General features: G+C 38.4%; 1 protein-coding gene across 1 annotated transcript in view; it reads left to right on the top strand.

Annotated features, from left to right (window-relative positions):
- IPO8 (importin 8) overlaps nt 1–8,228 on the top strand; it is a 70,625-nt gene extending 62,397 nt beyond the window's left edge. Inside the window, exons 23-25 of the mRNA XM_060024532.1 lie at nt 2,374–2,577; nt 5,029–5,145; nt 6,231–8,228. Of these exons, the coding sequence (XP_059880515.1) occupies nt 2,374–2,577; nt 5,029–5,145; nt 6,231–6,328 (419 nt within the window). The 3' untranslated portion in view covers nt 6,329–8,228. The remainder of the gene's footprint in view (nt 1–2,373; nt 2,578–5,028; nt 5,146–6,230) is intronic.
- The last annotated feature ends 12,361 nt before the right edge of the window (nt 8,229–20,589 follow it).

The following is a 20,589-nucleotide window of genomic DNA, read 5'->3' as shown; positions in this document are numbered from 1 at the left end:
ACATCTTCTTTATCCATTCATCCGATGATGGACACTTAGGTTGCTTCCATGGCCTGGCTATTGTAAATAGAGCTGCAATGAACATTTTGGTACATGACTCTTTTTGAATTATGGTTTTCTCAGGGTATATGCCCAGTAGTGGGATTGCTGGGTCATATGGTAGTTCTATTTGTAGTTTTTTAAGCAACTTTCATACTGTTCTCCACAGTGGCTGTATTAATTTACATTCCCACCAACAGTGCAAGAGCGATCCCTTTTCTCCACACCCTCTCTAGCATTTATTGTTTGTAGATTTTTTGATGATGGCCATTCTGACCAGTGTGAGATACCTCATTGTAGTTTTGATTTGCATTTCTGTAATGATTAATTATGTTGAACATTCTTTCATGTGTTTGTTGGCAATCTGTATATCTTTTTTGGAGGAATGTCTATTTAGGTCTTCTGTCCATTTTCAGACTGGGTTGTTTGTTTTTTGATTCTCTTGTTTCTTGAGGTAGGCCTGGATTGCTATAAACTTCCCTATTAGAACTGCTTTTGCTGTGTCCTGTAGATTTCAGAAAGTTCTGTTTTTATTTTCATTTGTCTCAAGGTATTTTCTGATTTCCTCTTTAATCTCTTCATTCATCCATTGGTGTTTTAGTAGCATGTTGTTTAGTTTCCATATGTTTATGTTTTTCCCATTTTTCTACCTGTAATTGATTTCTAGTTTCATACTGCTGTGGTTGGAAAAAATGCTTAATATAATTTCTTTCCCCTTAAATTTATTGAGACTTGTTTTGTGGCCTAGCATGTGTTGTCTCCTGGAGAATGTTCCATGTTCACTTGAAAGAATGTGTATTCTGCCATTTTGGGATGTAATGTCCTGTAGATACCTATTAAGTCCAACTGGTCTGATGTGTCATTTAAGACTACTCTTTCCTTATTGATTTTTCTGTCTGGATGGTCCATGTGATTTTTCTGTCCAGTGATGTAAGTGGGTTAAAGTTTCCTCCTATTATTGTATTATTGTCAATTTCTCCTTTTATGTCTGTTAATATTTGTTTTATATATTTAGATGCATATATGTTAACAAATGTTATATTCTCTTCTTGTATCAATCCTTTTATCATTATATAATGCCCTTTTTTGTCTTTTGTTATAGCCTTTGTTTTAAAGTCTACTTTATCTGATATGCATATTGCTACCCCTTCTTTCTTGTTTCCATTGCATGAAATATATTTTTCCATCCCCTCACTTTCAGTCTGTGTGTGTCTTTAGCTCTGAAGTGAGTCTCTTGTAATTGTTTATTTTGCTAAATATATGCAGACAATCACAGAATTTTTTTTAGTATGTTGCATTCTTTATAATTTCTCGCTTTGCTCTCTAATGGGTTATAATTATTATGACTTGAGGGAAATTTTCTAGTAATTTCCCAGACTTTCTTGTTGAATTTCCTATTGAGGTGTAGGATGATTAACCAGTGAAGGTTTCTCTTGCTGTCTTTGTTATTCTACATATTATATATATATATATATATATATATATATACACATATATATATATACACACACATATATATATATGTGTGTGTATATATATATATATTTTTTTTTTTTCCATATATGTGGTCAAAACTATGGTTTCTTGCATTATCCCTAAAACTACCTTGCAGTTGAATCCAGGTGCTTCAGTATGGTGCGTTTTATAGAATTAGGTTTAGATTAATATTGCCTGTTTTGGGTTTACTCCAGGTTTCTCCTCTTAGGTTGATTTTGTTCTGCATTTACTGTCTTCCGGTTATTTATAATACTGGACTAACTGCTTGGAACAGACCAGCCCTGAAAATAGAAACTGAATCTATGGGGATATACAATTCAGCTTTCAATTTTTTTAACCCACATATAGCTAATTATTTTTCCTCTGTATTTCTATATTTTTCTGTTTCTATTAGCAGAAATGACCTCTTCATTTGAGCATTTCCGAGCAGTTCATAATCAACTTAGTTAATTGCTAAGAGACTCAAATTCTCAGTGGTAGGTCATTGTTATTTAAAACACATGCACTGAATACATAATCATTTTATGTCTTTTTTGACAAAAAAGTTAATTTGGGAATCTGTGGCTAAATAGTATATATTAATGGATGTGAAGCAGCCATAGTAAAACAGTAATAATGTTCATCTTTAGAGATAGAAATTGTTTTGAGTGAGGAGGATAAAGTCATTTTCAGTTTAGCAACTACAGTAAAGATAAGGTTTATTTTTATAATTTTACATAAAATTATTTCGTCATTTTTCCATTTCTGGAATGTCATTTATTATTTTTATTTTCTTTATGGAATTTATATTTTGTCCTTATGTGTTTGATTCCTTTTAAATAAATAATGGATTCACAGAAGAGATTTCAAGTGATGAAGAGGAGACGAATGTAACTGCTCAAGCAATGCAGTCAAATAATGGAAGAGGTGAAGATGAGGAGGAAGATGATGATGACTGGGATGAAGAAGTATTGGAAGAAACTGCCCTTGAGGGATTCAGCACTCCACTGGACCTTGACAATAGTGTGGATGAATATCAATTTTTCACACAAGCCCTGCTGAGTATGTTGTTACTCCCTGAATCTTCAGATATGTTTTTCATTTCCATCTATTAGAAGTTGTTTTGGGATCTTCCCCCAAATTGGTTTAGATTCCCTTTAAATTTTTAATTTATTTTTAATTATGGAAATCCCCAAACATACACAAAATGAGAGCAAATAGCATAATGAAACATCCATCACCCAATCCCAGCAACCTTAATCATTGTAAAGTGGCAGAGTGAGGCTGCAGGGTATCCTCACAGAAGTAATTACAGGCAAGAGTATCTGCATATATTGTTCATCCTCTAGATATTAATGGATAAGGATTTTTGCAGAATGAAGTATCTCACATATGTTGCTTAAAAATTGTGGCCATATTGGGGCTTCCCTGGTGGCGCAGTGGTTGGGAGTCCGCCTGCTGATGCAGGGGACACGGGTTCGTGCCCCCGTCTGGGAGGATCCCACATGCCGCAGAGCGGCTGGGCCCGTGGGCCATGGCCGCTGGGCCTGCACGTCCGGAGCCTGTGCTTCGCAACGGGAGAGGCCACAACAGTGAGAAGCCCGTGTACTGCAAAAAAAAAAAAAAAAAAAAAACAAATTAAAAATTGTGGGCATAAACTTATTAGCAATTCAGAATCCCCATGTGAATGAACAGAGTCCAATAGAGAGTAAATTTTTACTACATAAGCAATTTACCAATTTGTACCGCAAAGAACACTAGAAACTCAAAGATTGGGAGAAAATATTTGTCATGTACATGTCATAGGCTTAAGACCCACAGATTACAAAGGCCTTCTATAAATGAATAAGACCAATAACCCAGTAGAAGAATGAAAGATATAAATGGAAAACTTATAGAATTAAAAATAAATAATAAGCCAATGAAAGCATTTAGAAAATTATTATAAACAAATTATAATAAAAAATCCCACTAAATAGGTTGTTTTATAGTTACATCATATTTCTCTGGTAATACCATAATTTAGCTTATTTCCACTGATGGACATATAAGATATTTCCAGGGTTTTTCTTTTTTACAAGCAATATTAAATTGAACATCCTTGTATATAAAATATTGTTACTAACAAGGCAATGGTAGTGTAATATATTGGCATTATTTAGTATGCCAATGTATTGGTTGTTACAAATACCATTAATGAACCACCTCTATGATTTATTGAAATTCAGCCGGAACAAGAGGTAGAGAGTACAGGGAATGATATTCCAAAGCATGAGGAAGATAAGAGTGTAAATGTGGAGACTGGAATGTGGAGGGTACGCTCTAAGGCAGTTACTTCCAGACCTGGGTGTGCATCATAGGCAACAAAGAAGCTCTTAGGTCTTGAGTGGTTTGAAAGTGCTCCTCAAGAGATAGGCAGCCGGCTTTGGCCCAGTCAGCATATAGGGACCATTGCTTAAAGTCTCTGTGAAGTAGTAAAATTGTACCAGCCTTGAAATCTGGTGGGGTTTTTTTTTCCTTTTCTTTTTGGCCGTGCAGCATGCGGGATCTTATTTCCCTGACCAGGAATCGAACCTGTGCCCCCTGCAATGGAAGCAGGGGTCTTAACCATTGGACCGCCAGGGAAGTCCCCCAGTCTTGAATTCTGGACTGAGATTTTCTTTATCCCATTTCCCATTAGAGTGTTTTTGAATGTTTTTCTGTAAAGAGGTGACCTTGGGGATATGATAATTTCCTTCAGGGGTATATTTTCTGATGATGATGTCCAAAAAGAACTGAAGGGGGCTAGACTCGGGAACCAAGCGTTAGGAAATTACTTTATTGATTTAGGAGTAATAGGGCCCTGGAGTGGGAGGATGGCATTTGATGGGACAAAGCGTATCAGTGAAAGACATCAAGAAAGCAGCACAGAATTGGATGTGGAGAGAGCATGATTAAAGATGTTAGGCATTTACAGTGGTTGACTAGGAGACTGATAGAACTAGTGATGGAAATGGGAGATAAGGAGGGTTTGGGAGGTAAAATGTTAAATTTGGTTACAGTTGTACTGAGTTTGAGGTGAGCTATCCAAAGTAAAAGACCAGGAGGCTTAGGGAACAGTTTTGCCTAAAGGTACAAATTTGAGTTTTTGGCATAGAAGTGATGCTGAAGGAGCAGGTAGCATGAGAATTCCTGAGGAAAATGGTAACAAGTGAGTAAGGTGTTTCCCAAGATCTGGATTTTAGGCAGCATTCATAGTTCGTAAAAACCCAGGAAGAAGAGGAGATGGGGAGGGAGCAGAGAACTAGGCAAAACAGATTTGTGATGTCCCAACCTTCCTTTATAGCCCCACGTAGGTCGAGTACTAAAGTGAGTACTCAGGAGTAGTCCTTTGTTGGAATAAGTTTTATCACCTATTGTCTGTGATCATTTCATTGTAATCTGATTGTGTTATTAGTTATCCTCTGAAATAATAATTGTCATTGGACTCCTTTATTTTTCCTTCTCCCTCAATACACCCCCAAAATACAACAGCTGTGCAGAATCGGGATGCTGCCTGGTACCAACTGCTGATGGCACCGCTCAGTGAGGATCAGAGGAGGGCGCTACAGGAGGTGTACACACTGGCCGAGCACCGAAGGACGGTAGCAGGTCAGCCAGCATGATTTCTAGATCGGAGTGCATGTGTCAGAGTGCCCGTATTCAGCTTTTATTTTACGAGCCTGGTGGCACCTAAATACCGTTCTAAAAAGTGTTAGAGGCCAACCTTTCAAGATAATAAGGAATTATCATTATTGTATGATCTTTTTAATCATCCATGATATATTAGCTCTGTGAAACACCATGTGTTAATGTGTCTTTAGTGGTGTTCTTATTCACACCCTTATCCTATTTTGGAGCCAAAGGTAAGATGTAAAGGTTGGGATGAATCTTGCTAAGGGAGAGTTAATCAGCTGGGTCACCCACCTAAACAACAGATGGGTCAAAAGCATTTTATGAATTCTTGCAGGGCGCTTGTATTCCTAGAAATTGAAATACTTTCCATTTCTATTTGTTGGGCTTTATGTGTTGGTGATTCTCGTTGATTTTCAGTTTTTGAGCTGGAGAAATTGTTTTACACAGACGTTGTTATGGTCACTCCTAGAAAATTAATGGAAGATTTTGTAATTACAAAAGTATTTTAGTGGGGAACATCATGGAATAGGAATCTAGAGTTTAGAACCCAGCTTCTTCTGCTTGGATTTAGGCTTTAAGTCCTGTACAGATTCTGTATCGGCCCTCCTGATGTGAGAAGTCAGTGTGCCCTTTCAGCAATAGACACTAGCTTTGAGCCTTGTTTTTATTTTGTTCAGTTTTAGCAAATAGTCTTTCCAAGATAGAAAATATAACTACAGTCTTCCTTCGGTATCTGTGTGGGGGGGATTGTTTCCCTGACCTGCCTTGGATACCAAAATCTGAGGATGCTTGTGTCCCCTGTTAAAATGGTGTGGTGCAGTGGGCCCTCTGTATCCGTGTGTTCCATATCTGCTGGTTCCGCATCCCCAGACACCAAGACGATGGTACTTACTGACACGGGTTTATTAAAGGTAATGTTCAATTGGGCAGAATAATTAATACCACGATTCACATTCCTTCACAGTACTAACTCTAAAGAATCTGGCCCCTTTGAGGTTATTTCCAACTTTGTCACCTTAAATACTCCTCTCTTTTCTCCCCTTTCTCTTGGCAAATGCTAGAGGCAAAGAAGAAGATTGAACAACAGGGAGGCTTCACCTTTGAAAACAAAGGAGTCCTCTCTGCATTTAACTTTGGGACTATGCCCACCAACAACTGAAAGAAGGAAGATCAACCGACCAAATGTCATCGCTACGTGGTACGTCAGCCGGAAGGAGAGGGTCAAGGGGAGCCGGGGCTACTCTTTGTGCCACCTGCTGTGCCAGTTACTGCCTGGCGTCCGGCATCACCTTTCTCCACCCCTGCATCCCCTTTGACCTTTCTCACCCTGAAATATATATTTTAAGCAGCTACTGTAATGTATGAAATTAAAGAACAACAAAATCATTGGACTGCAAAGGACAAAGCATATGCTCCAAAGGATGAATGACCAAGGTGGTTTTAGAGGATTGGATGGAATTGCACGTCTCAGGTTTTGCCATGCAGAATCAATGGATTTATGCGAATAACAGTGCCTTCTGTTGTACATGAATTATCTGAAAAAATTTTTTTGGAGTGCATTGCAATTTTTTTTAAGGCATAAAACATATTTCTAGATAAATGTAAACCTTGGCTATATGTTGACTTATTCTGCATTTCACTATGTGAATTTACTGTTAGGACGTTAGCTACAAGTCACTCTGGTTTCAAAATCATCACTGCTCCCCTTGCTCTCCACTGCTGCTGGGGGTTTTCTTCAGGGGTTGTACAATATGCACTGGCTCTGGTTTTTCATAAGGTGTTTTTTCCTAAAGATGTGGCTTTCCTAAAAAGTGTCTTATTCTCTCTTCCATCATATTTTTCAGCCCTGAAAGGGGTGGTATTTCTTTTGAGTCAGCCTGTATGAATATCGATTTCATTCATAACCTAATAAGTTCAGGACTCAAAAATTTCTTGGCAGCGAGTGGCAGGGACTCTTTTCATCACTGGAATTAACAATCAGTCCAAGTATATTCTGAATCATTCACTTAATTATGCAGTTAATTGACAGTTATACTAAAGCACATTGGACTTCTATGAGAAAGGTGCTACATAAGCACACTGTCTTTCTGGATGGGGGCTTGCATTTTCAGTAACTTATCATTCCAGCTGTGTTGGACCCGGGTCCAAAACATTTTGTAACAATATTTTTTATCTAGGAAAAAGACCCAAGTAAATCTTACTTCTTGCTTTCTCACACATCTGAATTTTCTCCTATCTAATCTGTCCTAGTTTTTATTATAGCTCAGTTTGGCTTCTTATATTTTTCAAGGGTTGGGGATATCAGTCAGCTGCACTCTGACATGGTAATGATGCAAGATAGCCCATGATAAATATCGCAGATGGAGGTTACAGCTGTTTTTCTGAACTGATTCAACACCAGAACATGGGTCACAGTGTTTTCATTCAGTAAAGCAAAAGTGAATTTTCAGAATTTAATATATTTCTGGATATGATGCAGTTGTCCGTTTTTGTGAAATGTTTGCGGCTTATATTTTCCATCAGTCACTGGAGGAATTTTCTCCAGGTGCTTTCTATATTACCATCCCTTGTTAATATGAACTCTTTTTAGAATTTTAGGTTATTTAAGTAGTTTTTTACAGAAGTAGCCCAAGAAGCCATGAGTTTCAGAGTTAAATGATCCCCTGCTTTCTTCTGCCCCCTCTTCCCAAGGCATTGATGCTGAATGTGCCAGCTGGCGGTTAGAAGAGAAAGATGGCATGGGGGAGACTGTAGACATCGTAAGCTTTGAAGCTCTTCTTTTTCTCCTCATGTCCCAGATGGTTTAATTTTAACATAAGTAACATGCCTTCACACTGGACTGTAAAAGGCATGTGATTTTATTTTTGTGATGTATTGTCTTCTGCAGTATTAAAGGGAAAGAAGTGTTAATGTGTATCATCCTATCTTGTTTTTGAAGCCAGGGTAGTTGTACAGTTTTGTTACCAGCAGTGCTAACCTGAATGTGATATGATTACCTTGGAAAGGCAGGAACTCATATGAATGTACTGTAAAATAAAATGCGGACTGATTCCCAGGATCTTGAACTCCTCTGTGTGAAATGTTTTCTGAAATGTGGAGGTGCTAAAGCAGGTGATAAAAACCCATCAGTGTGTGTTTTCCTGACTCCTGGGGACCTGGAGCAAGGTGACCATAGGTCTGGGAGGGTAGCAAGGGCTCATCAGGAACAGCTAAAGACTGGGGAGTGGTTGGGGGCTAGAGCCCCCAACCAAGGTGTCCAAATAAGAGCTGCAGAAGCTCTGAAAAAGCAAGGTCATTCAACCACATCAGGACCTTGAAGAAAAGGAAAAAATGCCTGAGGTGGAGCCATTTTCTGATGGGCTGCCATCAAATTAGGAGTGGAATGGTAAGCGCTGGCCTTTTGATTCTCAAATGTTTACCCAGCATGATAATAAGCTCCTCCTTCCCACCTCTAATTTATGTTAAGACCACACTGAACCAGTAAATTGTTAATCAGTGAAAATTCTAAAGAAAGAAAACATGAAATTATGTCATCTATTTAATAGAGTGAATTACAGTCCAGTTTTCTGTTCAGCAGGGGAGACTGAAAATTGTAATAAATTTATGGAGGAAATCAAGGAAAACTTGGCCATGTGATCAGAGACCACCAGCATTTGTATGTATGTATACATGTGTGTATGCATGTGTTTTATCTATAAAAAAAAATCATTTCAGATAAGCCTTAAATGGTAAGCCTTCCTGTCCCCGTTTCACTCTCTCCATTGAGATCAGTGTACAAGTGGGTTGGAAACTTCTCAGACAGCCCACTTGTGAGTAAGGCCACAAAATCAATGAAAAAAGGTTGGACTATGTTTTTAGGAAGAAGCATAAACGGCGCAACTGTGGCTGATCCTGTAGAGGTGTGTATGCAACAGAACTTTGAGTGGCTGGGCAGCAGGAGAGTCTGGGGCAGACAGCAGTGCTGGCAGAGGGAGGAGAGGTGTACAAGGCTCTGACCTCAAGTGGGGAGGTGAGCGAATGCACATGCTCCCTGCAGGGTACCTGAGGGGAAGTTCACCTTGGAGATCACCTAATTTGAAAAAAAGATTTCACAAGTACACGGGGGCCTCTCAAGAGCTAGGAGTTGGCGGCTTCCCAGAGTGTTCGGAATATGCCTGGAGCTGAGAGCAACTCAGGCAGGAGTGACCTTATGGAGACTTTTTTTCCAAAAGGCTTCCTTGGGCATGAAGGGAAACCCTGGGGAGGATGAGAACTACCCAGCAAGGCCTCCTGGGCACCTGTGTCCCCCACAGAGCTCTTAGTTAAGAGTGACACACCATTCTCACTGCCTAGTGAGTGAGGACAGTCCCCTCACTTCTCCCCCTTTGCAGTCATTCTCTCCTGCTGCAGCTTGACCCTCACCCCTTAACTCCGCTCTTATGCCCACCTCCCTGCCCTTACCTAGTCACAAGATAGAATGATTTTTCAAAATGCAAATCTTGGTTGTATCACTAACCTGAGAGATTAAGACCTCTCAGCGGCTCTTAGGATGCAGATAAAATCATTAACGTGGCCCCAAAGCCCCTGAGTGATTGGCTCTACCTCAACTCTCTCATCCTTTTCTCACTGCCTTCTTCCTCCAATTCACTGGGTTCTTCTCCCTCCAGGCTCACTGATGCTCTTTTCTCCTCTTCCCTTCTGTCCTTTACCTGATAAATTCCTCTTCATGGAACATAAATATTACTTCCTTATGGAAGCTTTTCTGGTCCAAGGGCCCCTAAGTCAACTTTGAATCATGTATCCCACTTATAATCAAATAATGTGCAATATAAGCTGTTAGAGCCAAATCTGTGTCTTCCTCACTCCTGAAACCCCAGCACCTAGCAGAGTGTTTTGCTTACAGTGGGTTTATCATTGGTACCAGGGCCCCCCAAAGAAGACTCTGGTAATAACTACATTGGAGAATTCAGGAGGACTCAATATATCCCACCTAAAATCTAATTATTTACTTTCCTGGCTACAGTCAAACAAATATTTTTTTTTAATTGTTTTTTTGCTGTACACGGGCCTCTCACTGTTGTGGCCTCTCCCGTTGCGGAGCACAGGCTCTGGATGCACAGGCTCAGCGGCCATGGCTCACGGGCCCAGCTGCTCCACGGCATGTGGGATCTTCCCGGACCAGGGCACGAACCCGTGTCCCCTGCATCGGCAGGCAGACTCTCAACCACTGCGCCACCAGGGAAGCTCCGAACAAATATTTAAAGGAGGCCAATAATTTGATCTCCCCTTTAAGTATTTAAGTACTTTATTTAAATACTTTAAGTATTTGCTCTATTTATTTGGTGGAGTTGGGGAGAAACTGATTTTTTATTAATAAAAATCATATACTTCTATTTTCAAAATAAGAAACTTTATGCATTTATTACAGTTTTCCAAGCCAGATAACCTAATATTGGTCATTCCCAGTAACCAAAACTACAAATTCAATTTCCTAATTTTTAGCTCCCTGCAGCTGCTGACGTCGGACAACCCTCAGCTAGGTGGTGCCAGGATTGGGGGCATTTTCACATAAATTAGAATGTTCGACATTGGTAGATGCCAGCAAGAAGTATTTATTTTTTCATGAGGGTGTTGTCTACTTTGGTGGGAACAAGACTAGTGTTCATTTCCTAGTTAAAGCAGGAGTTGTATTTGGAAAGGTTCATTGCCTGGAACCATGTTTCTCGTGTGTCCCGGTGAGGTTTCAGCCCTCCTTACAGCGGGTGCTCCAGGCCACTCCCTCTGGCCAGCCCCTTCATGGGGTTGTGGTTGGGCACTATCGCCAGAGATTCTCTGAAGGTAGAGACAAGTTAAATAAGCAGATTATTTACTTTCTCATTGTGCCTGCTTCTGACAGGCCTTCAACCTCTCTTTTCAACCAAGATTTGAAGAATATGGTACAGCCTAAACTTTGGATCTAGAGTTGTGTGACTCCAGTTGGATTCTTCTTTGCTTGTGGTAGCCAGCCTGCATGATGACCCCCAATGAACTTTGATATCCCTTGGGTTGTTCTTTCTCACACTGTCCCATGGTTGGACTGTGAGAACAATGGCATGTAGGAGTTACGGTACGTCACTTCCAAGATTAAGTTTTGAAAATCTATGACTTACATCTTGGGTGTGTTTTCTCTCTCTCTCCTCCTTTCTCCATGTGCTCTGGTGGGAACCATGTCATGAGCAGCCCAACGGTGAGGACCACATGGTGAGGAACTGAAGCCTCCTGCCAGGAGACACATGCGTTAATTAGGAAGCAGATGCTTCAAATTTGTCAAGTTTTCCGATGCCACAGGCGTAGCTGGCAGCTTGACTATAACCTCATGAGGGACCCTAAATCATAATCATCCAAGTAAGCTACTCCTGGATTCCTGACTCTCAGAAACCGTGAGACAATAAACAGTTGTTGTTTTTAGCTGCTAAGTCTGGTGACAGTTTGTTATGGTGCTGTAGGTAACTAACACACTTTACAAAAACTCTCCTATACTTTGTACTATGAATAAATAATATACCCTGGATTGGCAGGAAATAGAATGCTGACATCTGATATGAGGCAGAACTAGGTAATCTCCAAGATTTCTCCCCACCCCAAGATTCTACAATAGGTTGAAACTGAAGACTGCCTATGATACCCAAATTTCCCTAAAATAGTCTAGATTTTCTACTTTCAAACTAAGCTATATTTAAAAACAGATATGACAAAATCTGTAGCTCAGATTCAGTTTACATCGTGTTTATAGACGTGAGGCATTTGTTCTCAAGTATTACCATTTATCTTAATTTTTAGTCAGCTTTATTTTTTAACATGCAAAACTTTCTATAAATGAAAAGGCATGGTGTAATTTATAGGCTATATTTTAATTGTCATAAAGCACATTTGAGACCATGGCTGAATTATTTTTTGACATATTCAGGCATTATCTTGAGTTACACTGACTCAGTGGGTCAGCTCTACCGAACTCATGAAATGAGCCTGCTAGAAGAACTGCTGCAGGATGACTTGGATTTTAAAATTTTTAATATTTTAGGGAACAAAAGTATTAGAAGTGTTTCTTCCTTTGGAAGCTGAAAGCTTGATAGCAGTTCAAGAACAACTTGGAAATACCAATCGTTTGGTTATCTTTATTTTTGTTTCCAAAATTGCAGATGAACTTTGTGGCCTGGGACTCTCAGAAAACTGCCAATTTCTGTTTTGATTTTTTTGAAAATCAAAGTAAAAGGAGGAACAGTAAATGACTATATTTTTGGTTTTAGAAATTATGCCAAAGTGTCATAGTAATATCTCATCAAAGAACAGTTTCACATTCCCCATTTGTTAATGGACTTAGCCATTAACACAAGAATTTCTGTTTTACAGAATATTTATTGTTGTAAGTATTATTATTATTGTTAGATATTACTAATTAATTGATAGCCAAAGTTGCTCAGGCAGGAGAAGGGTAATTTTTTACACAACGTAAGTTTAGAAAATCTGAGTCTCTGCATTTAGCTCCTGATTTTCACACTGGCCTGTTAGGAGTTTCTTTATCTGTAGAACAGGGTAGAGGGAGGCCTGGCTGCCTTGGGAAATTTTGTCCTCATAACATGAGTCTGATATTTTATAAAAGGAGAATTGTCTCTCTTCTTAGTTAAAAAAAATTTTTTTTTACCTTGTAATTCAGAATTAGAAACAGAAAGGAAAAAGAGGGAACTATGTAGAAATTATTTTATACTTCATTTTAAAAACCAAGTTATGTTGTTTTCTATTTGCAAAAATGCTATATTCTTCAAAGGTAATATGGTTCTTGAAAAATAGTACAGCTGTGCCTCATATCATGCTATAAAAATTTTAGGAAACTACAATCATAGAGGAGCTAAAAGACAAGACACTTAGTAAATGCCTCTTTAAGGAGCAAAAACAAGTTGAAATTTTGAAAGTAGTTAACTGAGAAACTGCTGACTGGTTCTGGGGGTGGAGGTGGCCATAACTGTGATTTTTGATTAGGTTTTTATGTTCTTAAACCTCTATTGTCTCTTGTTGTGAATATAATTTCCCCCCCTTCTGCTAGGCTATGAAGAGAAAAAGGAATTTTGAAGGGCAAGTGGTCCTTGCCCCTGACAGAGGGGGGGAAGCTAAAAGTTGCGAGAACTCCAGGAAATTCATATGGTTGCAGGATGGCAGCTGGGAGGTCAGGATGGGGGAGCTTGGCTGTTTCCTCTGCTCCTAGTTCTAAGATGCACTTAGGGAAAACTCTGTATAGATCTTTTCCTTCCCTAGCCCCTCTGTGTATTTGTTTGTTTCTCTTGATAATTAGTCATATGGTTCTTATCTTTGCATGCTGAGTAATTCTTATTTAATACTGGAAATTGTGTAAAAAAAAAAAAAATAGAGGCCCGGGAATTCCCTGGCGGTCCAGTGGTTAGGACTCCATGCTTCCACTGCAAGGGGCACAGTTTGATCCCTGGTCAGGGAACTAAGATCCTGCAAGGCCAAAAAAAAAAAAAAGAAAAAGAAAAAAGAGCCTCCATATGATGATGACTTTCAATGGAGAAAGTTCAAAATTTTCTTTAAGATAACAGAGTGGAAGAAGGGGGAACTCATTGTAATACAATCAGAGACTGGTCTGGGTTGAGGTTAGATTGCAGTTTGGGTAAGATTCAGTCTACTGCTTGTTTGCCCTGTACCTAGGGCTTGGCCCTTCAGAGTTTCAGTTAAGAGCTCAGTAGGTCTGGGTCTCCTTAGTGCCAAGAACTATGGGAATTTCTGCCCTGCTTTTCAGTGGTTTTCAGCTTAGCTCTCTCATCTCCCACCATGCACATCTTTAGAATTAGCTGAGTGCCTTGATGGGGGAGACCATATGTTAGGTCTCCAACTTTGGCATTCCAGTCCTGAATGCCCACCCAAAGCTGTTTCTGTCTCCCCAGCAGAGACCTTCTGTCTGGACCTAGCCTAGATCCTCAGTCTTCAGCCCATGCTCAGAACTGGCAAATACCTCTTGGAATAGTCAACTGCCAATTCTCAGCAACTTTACAAATGTTCTGTCTCTCAACCTCTGGAATTTTAGTCCCTCCAGTAGTTTGCTTTTGCAGCTCTCTGATACCTTACTAAACATGACTTAAAAAGTTTATCTGGATTTTGTAGCTCTCAGTGGGAGCATTTTCCTGCCATGAATTCCATCATATCCAGAAGCAGAAATATACCTTTTTTTTTGTCCATTTGATCTGACCTGGACTGAGAGAAATGAAGTAAAGTCTTCCACTACTGTTTGCACCTGTTTCTCCTTGTGCCTCTATAATTTCTGCTTTTATCAATATTGTTGCTCCATTGTTTAGTACAGAGGTATTCAGAGCTGTTACGTCTTCATTTTGGTTTGTATGCTTTGACACTATAAAAGTACCTTTATTATTGCTTTTTGGCCTGATTTCTACCTTCTCTAATATTTTATTACAACAGCCACTTTCTTTTTGTTTTGCTTTTTCCTGGTATGTCTTTGTTCATCTTTTTATTTTTAACTTTTCTGAATAATTTTGTTTTCAGTGTTACTCGTATATAGCCTAGGAATTGGGTTTGTGACCTAGATTTGTGAGTCAATCTGAAAATCAATCTTTTTCTTTTATTAGGTAAACTAAACCTACATTTATTGGTTAATTTTAGATATATGATATGTGTAACATTTTATTATTGTTTCTAAATGCACAGCTCCTCCTTTTTTATTTTTTATATTTATTTATTTATTTGGCTGAGCTGGGTCTTTGTTGTGGCATGTGGGATCTAGTTACCTGACCAGGGATCGAACCCGGGCCCCTGGCATTGGGAGCACAGAGTCTTAGCCACTGGACCACCAGGGAAGTCCCTGTGTAACATTTTCAAAGTCTGTTCTATGTAGTCTCTTTCTTTCTGATAGTGACTACATAATTATATCTTTAATACCTTTATTCTCTTTTTTCTTTAGAATAATATCTAGAATTTTCCTGATATAAGCAGCATTAAAATTGCTTGTATTCTCTTCTTTCCCTTCATCCCTTGCCCTCCATCCCACAATTTTGGTAAATAATGTTATCTTTCTTAGTGCTGACTTTTGTACTGTCAAGTATGTTTTACTTCTAAAACTTAATTTTTCAACTTAAAATGTCTCTTGGTTTCTCAGTATTATAGATGAAGCAGTCAGTGAGCTTATTCTTTTTTCAACTTTCCTTCTTATCTTTCCATTTTTTTAGGTTATCTTTTTTAAGTTGTCAGATCACATACCACATGTATTCTATTCTGTCACCCTTATTTTTCTCTTTTTTTGATCTTATATCTATGGGTAGATATATTTGCTGCCCATGAGAAGTCTTTTTACTGAGGCTTCCTCAGTCATCCCTTGACTGGTTACAGTTTTTCCTCTAGTAGTTTCCTTGAGAAGAGCTCACACAAACATTATTCCCTGAATTCTGGAATGTTCAAAGCAATTTGGTAGTATTAACTGTTGGAAGGAATGTGACTAAAAGCTCTATTTCTGGCAAGAGTATAAATTGGTACAACCACTGGAAAGCAGGTTTGCCACAACTCATAAACATTCACTACTCTAGGACTCAGAAATTTCATGTCTATTCAGGGACAACTCATGCACAGGTATACCAGGAGTCACATAGAGGGCTGTTCATAACAGCACTGTTTATAATAGTAAAATCTGAATGACCACCAAAAAACAGATAGATAAGTAAATCAAGGTATATTCCTCAAATTAAACTTTATACACCAGTCAAAATTAATAATCTATAGTTACACTCAATAGTATAGACAAAATCTTAGCAATGTGCTGTATTTTACTAATTCTCATCTTTGTCATTTTAAATTTGTAAAATTGTGATATATCTTACAATTGATGGCATGTCATCATTTAATTAGAAGATATTATTTTTTCTTATTTTATTACGTAAAATAATGCTGTATCTTACATTTGATGGGACCTTATATTCAATGACATATGCTAATAATGTGTGACAAAATGAAGTGTCAGAAGATTACATAAATATGATGCCCTCTGTGTAAGGCTGAAACAATGAAAACTAAGCAGTTTTTATTTATGAACACATATATGACAATACTATATGTGTTCAAGGGAATAATAAAAAAGTGTCAGGATGGTGATTCCTTCTGGTGGGGTAAGTTAAATGGATGGGATAGGAAAGGTAGATGAAGGTTATTGTTTGAGTTCTCATGTTGGTTTCATGGGTATTTATGTTATTATTTAACATAATGGCTTATTTTAATAATCAATAATTAACATAAAATTACCATAAATAAAATACATATAATATTGATACATAAATGAGGACATGTATGGACTAAGAATGCAGATATGTCATAAACCAAGAATTCTGACTAATTTTATACATCTTAGATTGAAACTTTATATTAGAAGTAAAACTTGGCTGGTTCATACTGTCCTTGAGTATAAGTGTTGAAACTATCTTCTGACATTGAATGTTGCTTTTGAGTAATCTGACGTCTGCCATCATCCTGATTTCTTTTTCAAATGATATAATCATTTTGCTTGGATTTCCAAATGATTTTCTGCCTGTTTAAAGACAATGGCTTTACTAATACATGTCTGTTTTGTTGGAGCTGGATCAAATTTCCCTGATATACAGTGTGCCTTTTCAATAGGTAGGCTTAGATCATGTATTTCAGGACTATTTTCTATAATTATATTTTCAAATACGTATTCTATTCCACTGTTTTGTCTTTCTTCTTTTGAACTCTGTGCATGTGTGGGATATAATTTACTTGTCTTCTATATCTATAATTTTGTCTCGAATCCCTTTGATTTCTTTCTCTATTTTGGTTTAATTTTGCTTGCTTTCTCCACTTCTTTCCTGCCTATCTCTTACTGTGCTTTCCATAATATCTATTTTCCTTTGTGCTTTTTAATAATTTATTCTTTATATTTGATTTTGGTTTTCTTTCCTGAGTCCTGACAGCTCCTCTTTCTCTTCTTCCTGTTATTGATCATGCCATCAACATCTGTTGTCTCTTCCTTTCTTCTCTTAGTTCTTCTATTTCTGCTTTGCTCTCTTCCTTCATAGTTGTGATTTTATTTGAAAACAGTTCTTATCTGGTCTGTGACAAGTCTTTCTGGTGGATTTTCTTATTTATAGGAAAGTTTTGCTGTGCTTTCCCACATTTTCTTATTGTACAGAATTTTTATAGACACTATATCAGTTATTTTTGTAGTTTATATTTTCCTGAACTAGCTACTGGCAGGTGATCAGGGAAGTGTAGGTAAGCAGGCGCAAGGGTTATCTCCTTTGTTGGTATAGTGAAAGACTCTTTTCTCCACGTCTCATGTCTTTTCTCAGTCCTCCTTTATCACCTTCTCTTTTGTTAAATAGATATTCTGGTGTACCATTTAGAATAATACTAACTTAATTCCAATGGTATATAAACATATATGTATATCTACATATACACACACACATACATACATATATACATTTTGCTTCAATATAGCTCCCTTTGCTCCCTCCTCCCTTGCATTGTTATTGTGTATTATTTTACTATCGTCATAGTGATTACATCTTTATTAGAAGTACATCAATATAACAGTATCATTATTATTTTATACAGTTGTCTTTTAAATCAGTTAAGAGAAGAAATAAGTAAAAAATACATTTATGTTGTGTTATACATTTACCTATGTGTGGTAGACAGAATAATGGTTCCCCAAAGATGTTCATGTCCTAATCTTCAAAACCTGTGATTATGTTTACATGACAAAGGAGAATTAAGTTTCCAGATAGCATTAAGACTGCTCAGCAGCTGGCTTTAAGACAGGGGAGGCTATCTTGGATTAGCCAGGTGGATACAATGTAATCACAATGTTTTTAAAAGTGGAAGAGGGAAGCAGAAGAGAAGATCAGAGTGATAGGGGAAGGACTCAACCCACCATTTCTGACTTTGAAGATGTAGGAAGAGGACCACAAGTCAAGGAATGCAGGGAAATCATAGAAGCTGAAAGAGGGAATTCAGTGGATTTTCCCCTAGAACTACCAGAAAAGAATGCAGACCTGCTGACACCTTGATTTCAGCTCAGTGAGATATGTTATGGACTTCTAAACTTCATGAGATAGTATATATGCCTTGTTTTAGGCCACTAAGTCTTTGGTAATCTGTTACTGCAGCCATAGGAAACTAACCCACTATGTGAAACTAACCCACTATGTAATTATCTTTACTGTGTTCTTAATTTATTCATGTGAATTCAAGGTCTAGTTTCATTTTTTTTTCCAGCCAGAAGGATTTCTTTTAGAATTTATTGTAGGGGCAGATCTGCTAGCAACAATTTTTCTCAGTCTTTTAAAAATCTCGGTATGTCTTTATTTCACCTTCATTTTTGGATAGTTTTGCTGGATATATACTTTTTAGTTGGCTTTTTCTTTTCTTTGAGCACTTTATCATCCCACTCTCTTCTGGCCTCCATTGTTTCTGATGAACTCAGCTGTTAATCTTATTGAGGATCCTTTGTGGTGGATTGCTTTTCTCTTGCTACGTTGAAAAATTTCTTTATGTCCTTAGTTTGATTATGATGTGTTTAGGTATGGATCTGTTTGAATTTATCCTACTTAGGGTTTGTTGAGCTTCTTGGCTGTGTAGATTAATGTTTTTCATCAAATGTGGGAAATTATCAGTCATTTCTATTTCAAATCTTTTTTTCTGCCCCCCTCCCCCTGCCTTTTTCTCTTTAAAAACGGCACCTCTGTGTATGCCCCTCTGAACTTCACCTGGTTCAGTATGGTGTCTTCAGCCTGTTTTTGTGCTCCCCTGGTTGCTTCACCCAATGCTGTACCTACCTGAGAAGGTGATCCCTTCATTTTGGCTGCTGCTTTTGATATTTGCTACTCTTGATACCTCTGGGCACCTTCCCTCTTTCCCTCTCTCTCTTCCCCAGCACTTGAAAACTATTCAAAGTCAGTCCTGTCCACAGCAGGTCTCATTCAGGTGAGGTCCTCCCCTTTCACTGGTGATTTCTGAGGTCTATTGCTGCTACATCCCTCTGTGCTCTCCTGTGCTCTCTCATTTCTGCCTTCTGCTCAGCAGCTTTTTAAAACACTTCCATTTCAATTTAGACTTAGTGGGTTTTCTGTTTCCCAGTTTCATGAAAACTGAGTTTGTGGCTTTAAAAACTCTGTGTTTTTTTTTTGGCTTCCCTGGTGGCACAGTGGTTGAGAGTCCGTCTGCCAATGCAGGGGACGCGGGTTCGTGCCCTGGTCCGGGAAGATCCCACATGCCGCGGAGCGGCTGGGCCTGTGAGCCATGGCCGCTGAGCCTGCGCGTCCGGAGCCTGTGCTCGGCAACGGGAGAGGCCACAGCAGTGAGAGGCCTGCGTACCGCAAAAAAACCAAAAAACCAAAAACTGTGTTTTTTTCCTGTGGTTTTCAAGAGAAGTCATGGGAAGATTCATTAAGCGACCACCATATTTATACCAAATAGCCTCCAAGTATGTTAAAAAAATTTTAGCGTATTTTCAAAATCTATTTAGTGTTCAGAAGAAAGACAAGACAAAAACAAAGTTGGCCCAGAGTTTCAGTCAGATGTTATGTCTGTTGTTTTGTTCACTTCAGTGCACAACATTCAAGGGGTTGGGGATCAGTGTGATGTTACAGGAGGTTGGTCACATGTCTAAGTTGAATTTTGAGCAAGTTTGGGAAAACCCCTTAATAGGACCTACATCAAACATGAAAGTATTATAGTTTCTTGGTGATTTTCTTCAATTAATCTTGGGAAAAAAACGAGATGCAAAGAAAGAGAGAAGGCAATGGAATTTTGCAAACACAATAGAAGATGCAAGTGGAGATGATGCTTTGGACTAATGAGTAGGATAGAAAAAAAAAGATTTCTTTCTCTGATTAGATAAGCAATCACATAAAAGTGGACAGATGGGTTTTTGATGTAAAACATAGTTTGAGAGCCTGTGATAGTCTCAGAAAATTTTCATTTTAAGTTTGTAAACCAAGAGCAAGTCAAGTTTCAATTGATAAAGCGGTATCATGTAATTCTAAGTCTTGTTATATACGTTATACTGTGTATCTAGCTAATACACATTTTAACAGAAAAGGCATAAGTGACTGGATTAGGAACCTCATCGTGTGTCAGTTATCCATTCCAAACTCATGGCATTTCTAGTGCTGAATGCATCACCATCCACCAGATGACAGGGTCAGCTCTGCAAGTCTTGTGCTTTGGAAAAAGAACAAACAAACCTATTTAGCAGCAAAAATATCAGGAAGTCTTCAAGAGCTTGGTTTCAGATATCCTAATAGAAGGTAGAGGAGATCTGTTTGTAGAAGGGGATCCTTTGCATAAGCCTCCAAGTCACAGGCTGTTTACTAACTCTCGGCTGCTGAGGCTAGTCCTAATAACTCCTGATAAACGCACCCAGACAAG

Source organism: Delphinus delphis, chromosome 11 (assembly GCF_949987515.2).
Source record: "Delphinus delphis chromosome 11, mDelDel1.2, whole genome shotgun sequence".
Classification (NCBI taxonomy): Eukaryota; Metazoa; Chordata; class Mammalia; order Artiodactyla; family Delphinidae; genus Delphinus; species Delphinus delphis.
This window is presented reverse-complemented; position numbering and strand designations above follow the sequence as displayed.